The sequence below is a fragment of the Rhinopithecus bieti genome, unplaced genomic scaffold (genome assembly GCF_001698545.2).
Source record: "Rhinopithecus bieti isolate Rb0 unplaced genomic scaffold, ASM169854v2 scaffold_574, whole genome shotgun sequence".
In the NCBI taxonomy this organism is placed as follows: domain Eukaryota; kingdom Metazoa; phylum Chordata; class Mammalia; order Primates; family Cercopithecidae; genus Rhinopithecus; species Rhinopithecus bieti.
The window spans coordinates 456097-460262 of record NW_016803605.1 but is presented as its reverse complement, the minus strand read 5'-3'; the positions used below and the strand labels follow the sequence as shown (position 1 = coordinate 460262).

Sequence of the window (4166 nt, the reverse complement as noted above, 5' to 3'; positions counted from 1 at the left end):
TAACTGAAGAATCACAAAAGAAGTGAAAATGCCCTGCCCCGCCTTAACTGATGACATTCCACTCCAAAAGAAGTGAAAATGGCCGGACCTTGTCTTAAGAGATGACATTATTTTGTGCCTGGCTCATGGTGGCTCAAAAAGCTCCCCCACTGAGCACCTTGTGACTCCCACTCCTGCCCGCCACAGAACAACCCCCCTTTGACTGGAATTTTCCTTTACCTACCCAAATCCTACAAAATGGCCCCACACTTATCTCCCTTCGCTGACTCTTTTCGGACTCAGCCCGCCTGCACCCAGCTGACTAAAAAGCTTTATTGCTCACACAAAGCCTGTTTGGTGGTCTCTTCACACGGACGCGCATGACAATTGTTACTCTGTAGAGACGCATCTGGCTATGTTGCCCAGGCTGGTCCTGAATTCCTGGGCTCAAGCGATGCTCCTGCCTCCGCCTCCCACAGCGCTGGGTTTACAGGCGTGAGCCCCCGCGCCCTGCGGCTGCAGGTCTTTATAAGGCAACTGTGCGCTCTGGAACGCTCCCTGAAAACCTCTCCCTCAACCCCCTCTCTCCTCCCTCACCTGGTCTACCCCAATCCTTCCCCCTTCCTCCCTCTCGCCCTTTCTAGGGAAGGTAAGGGACTCGAGAATCTCGCCCTGCTTCTGTCCCCACCTCGCCGTTCCCCACCCCCGCGGTGAAAGGACTACCCTTGAGGCGGATTCTGGGTCCAGCTGGGAGCGGCGGGCCCTGAACCACCTCCTCCCGCGGGCCGTACCATTCTGGCCGGGAGGGACCTGGGAGGGGACGCGCGGAGGGCTTCCCCTGGAGACTGCCTCTCTCAAGACTCTCTCCAGCCCAACAGGGGGATGGGAAGGAGACTTGTATGGGGGCTCGGCTGGGGGGGTCGCGGTTCCCTTGTCCCCCGCCTCGGCGCCTCTCCGCCCACCGCCCCTCCCTGGCATTGGTTGGCGCCAGAGGAAGCCGAGGCTCCATCCTTTCTGCGCAGGTTCCCGCCGCACTCGCGCAGACCAAGCGCGTCCAGCTGGGACGTTGGTGTGGCCCCGGCGTCCGCTCCGCAGCGGATGTGGCGGCCCCGAGCCATGGCTCTCGCCGTGCGAGTCGTTTATTGGTAAGCGCAGCGGCCAGCGGCCCCCGTCCCCGACTCCCACCGGGACCCGATCCTCCGCACCCTCGGAGCCGGGGTCTGGGAGCGTCGGGGAGAGGACCCATGGGGACCCCTGTATGGGAAAAAGGATTCCGGTGTGGGTGGGGTGGGCGTACGGAGGGGTGAAAAACAGCGGTGGTGCCCGGACCCTCTCTTCGGCTTGCCACGTTGGGCATCTCGGGTTATAAAAGGTGAGGCTGAGACGGGTGTGTGTCAGTTTCGAACCCCCGACCCCGGGGCTCAGCTGGGAGGGGCTGGTGATCAGCTTTGTAAAGGGACCTAAGGCTCTTCCACCCTAAGGCTTCCTCTTCCCCAATATCCCGAACAGTCGCGGGGTGGGGACAGTGAGAACTCAGAAGGTTCGAGAATGTCTCAGCCTGTGTTTCAAAAGCACTTGAATTGTTGGCCTCTGCCCAGTGGGTTCCCTTGCCCACGAACCGCACTCCTTTTCTGGCCTCAGTTTTCCCGTCTGTGGCCAGAGGGAAGCTCTGTGTCAGCACTGAGGACGCTTAATTTCTCCAAGTCTCAGGAAGGATATAATAGGGTAGGATATGAATTACTTTACGTTCTCTCCACTCCCCAGCACCTAATACTGTGCTGGCATGCAGTAGGTATTTAATAAACACGTGCCCAATGAATTTATCCTCCCAGGAATCCCTTAGAGGGGAATTTTAGGCCAGGCGCTGTTGATCACGCCTATAATCCAAACACTTTGGGAGGCTGAGGCGGGGGGATCACTTTAGCCCAAGAGTTCGAGACCAGCCTGGGCAACACAGGGAGACCCCTGGTCTCTACAGAAACTTGAAAACTTAGCCGGGCATGGTGGCACGCACCTGTAGTCCCTGCTACTTCGGAGGCTGAGGCAGGAGGATCACTGGAGCCCGGAAGGCGGAGGTTGCAGTGAGCTGAGATCGCACAACTGCACTCCAACTTGGGCAGCGGAGCGAGACTCTGTCTCAAAAGACAAAAAAAGTGTAAATTAAAGAGAGGGGAATTTTCGTTCCGTCTTACAGGTGAGAAAACAGGCTGGGACTGGGGTGGGGGCAGGTCAGTAGCTTCAAGTCTGGACTGCAGGTGACGGGTAACTTGAACCTGGGTTCGCTGTCAGCTTTCCAATGTCTCTGCCTGCTCGACAAAGCAGAGGCAAGAGTGACATTTTGAGATGCCTACCAGGCATGTGCACCAGATTCCAGTCCCAAAATAGCCTGCTGTGGGGGTTGGGCGAGCTTGTATTTCACCCTGGGGACTGGGAAGGTGTTCAGAATCCAGGAGCCGCAGGGCCAGGGTGCGGTGGCTCACGCCTGTAATGTCAGCATTTTGGGAGGTGGAGGCGGAGGCAGAGGCAGGCGGATCCCCTGAGGTCAGGACTTCCAGACCAGCCTGGCCGCCATTGTGAAAATACAAAAATTGGCAGGGCGTGGTGTAAGAATCCAGGAGCCTGCAGGGTTTTCCTTGGAGTTTTTCAAGGGCTGTGGGTGAGGGTGGTGAGCACAGGGAGTGGGTGGGGACCTTATTTGTGCTATTCTTCTCCTAATCCAGTTCTCCTGGTTTTCCCCCTGTCCCTGTCTCGTATCTGTGGTCTCGTCTCCTCTCTCCCCTTTTCCGCTCCCCTTCTCTGTCTCTTGCTTGGTGTTGGTTTTCTGTGTGTCTCTGTGTGTCCCTGCGCCACCCCCTGTGCTGTGCCCCAACACTCTGCCTGGCTGGTGCCTGTCTTCTCCCTTGAGGGCATCTGTCACCTCTTCTGCTTGGTCATCTGTATTCCTCTTTATTTCTTCCTGGCCCCACCTTGCTCTCTCCCCCCACCGCCGCCTGTCTCTACCCTCTTCTCCCCATCCCCCACTTCTCCCTCTCTCCCCTGGGCCCGGATGTCTTGGACTCACCTACCAGTGGCGCTTGAGGCTACAAGTCCAAGGTAAGCAGGGTGGATGCCCGGGGACATTCCCGGAAGCTGGGGAGGGGTAGAGTGCATGTTGGGAGGGTGGCTGACTGGTATGACTGACCCCTGCTGTGACCTCGCACCCCGTTTTCAGTATCTTCAGCTCAAGAAGAAGTTAGAAGATGAGTTCCCCGGCCGCCTGGACATCGTGAGTCCTGGGATAGGGAGAAAGACTTGAATACAGCCGCTGTGTCGGTCCCTTAGGCCTGGATGGCACTGGGGGGGGCATTAGGTTGGCCCTACTCCCTTCACCCATGTTCTCCATCCCCTGGGAAGGGGAGGGTCTCCCCAACAGGACATCTCAGCCCCTCCAACATCCCCCCCACCCCCTTTCCTCAGCGCGGCGAGGGAACTCCCCAGGCCACCGGATTCTTTGAAGTAACGGTAGCTGGAAAGCTGATTCACTCTAAGAAGGTATGTCTCTGTCTGTCCGTCCTGCCTCGTTTTGGGGCTAGCATGGGCTCGGGGCTGAGGTTGGTGTCTTGGTCCCAGCTCACCCCTTCCCTCTTCCTCCCCTCCCTAGAAAGGCGATGGCTACGTGGACACAGAAAGCAAGTTTCTGAAGCTGGTGGCCGCCATCAAAGCCGCTTTGGCCCAGGGCTAATGCGCCCTGAAGGCAGAGGTGAGGGGGCCCACTAGACAGGGACACCACCCTTTGGATCTCCTCCCTGCCCCATGCTCTGACTCCTTGGCCCAGGGTGGAGAGCCTAGGAGATGTCAGGGGACATCACGTGTGTCCCCAGAGCGAGCAGGATAAAGTTAGACCCGGGTGGTGAGATGGGGTCAGGGGTGTGCAGGGTGACAGCTGAGATGGTGATGGGGTCAGAGGTGTGCGGGATGACACCTGAGACGGTGGTGGGGTCAGAGGTGTGCAGGATGACAGCTGAGACAGTGGTGGGGTCAGGTGTGCAGGATGACAGCTGAGACGGTGATGGGGTCAGAGGTGTGCGGGATGACAGCTGAGACGGTGGTGGGGTCAGGTGTGCAGGGTGACGGCTGAGACGGTGGTGGGGTCAGAGGTGTGCGGGATGACAGCTGAGACGGTGGTGGGGTCAGGTGTGCAGGATGAC

General features: G+C 58.5%; 1 protein-coding gene across 1 annotated transcript in view; it reads left to right on the top strand.

The window, feature by feature from the left end:
- The first annotated feature begins 1001 nt into the window (after positions 1 to 1001).
- Positions 1002 to 4166, top strand: part of SELENOW (selenoprotein W) — a 6795-nt gene continuing 3630 nt past the window's right edge. Inside the window, exons 1-5 of the mRNA XM_017889179.1 lie at positions 1002 to 1124; positions 3048 to 3072; positions 3191 to 3244; positions 3436 to 3510; positions 3620 to 3718. Of these exons, the coding sequence (XP_017744668.1) occupies positions 1078 to 1124; positions 3048 to 3072; positions 3191 to 3244; positions 3436 to 3510; positions 3620 to 3700 (282 nt within the window). The 5' untranslated portion in view covers positions 1002 to 1077 and the 3' untranslated portion in view covers positions 3701 to 3718. The remainder of the gene's footprint in view (positions 1125 to 3047; positions 3073 to 3190; positions 3245 to 3435; positions 3511 to 3619; positions 3719 to 4166) is intronic.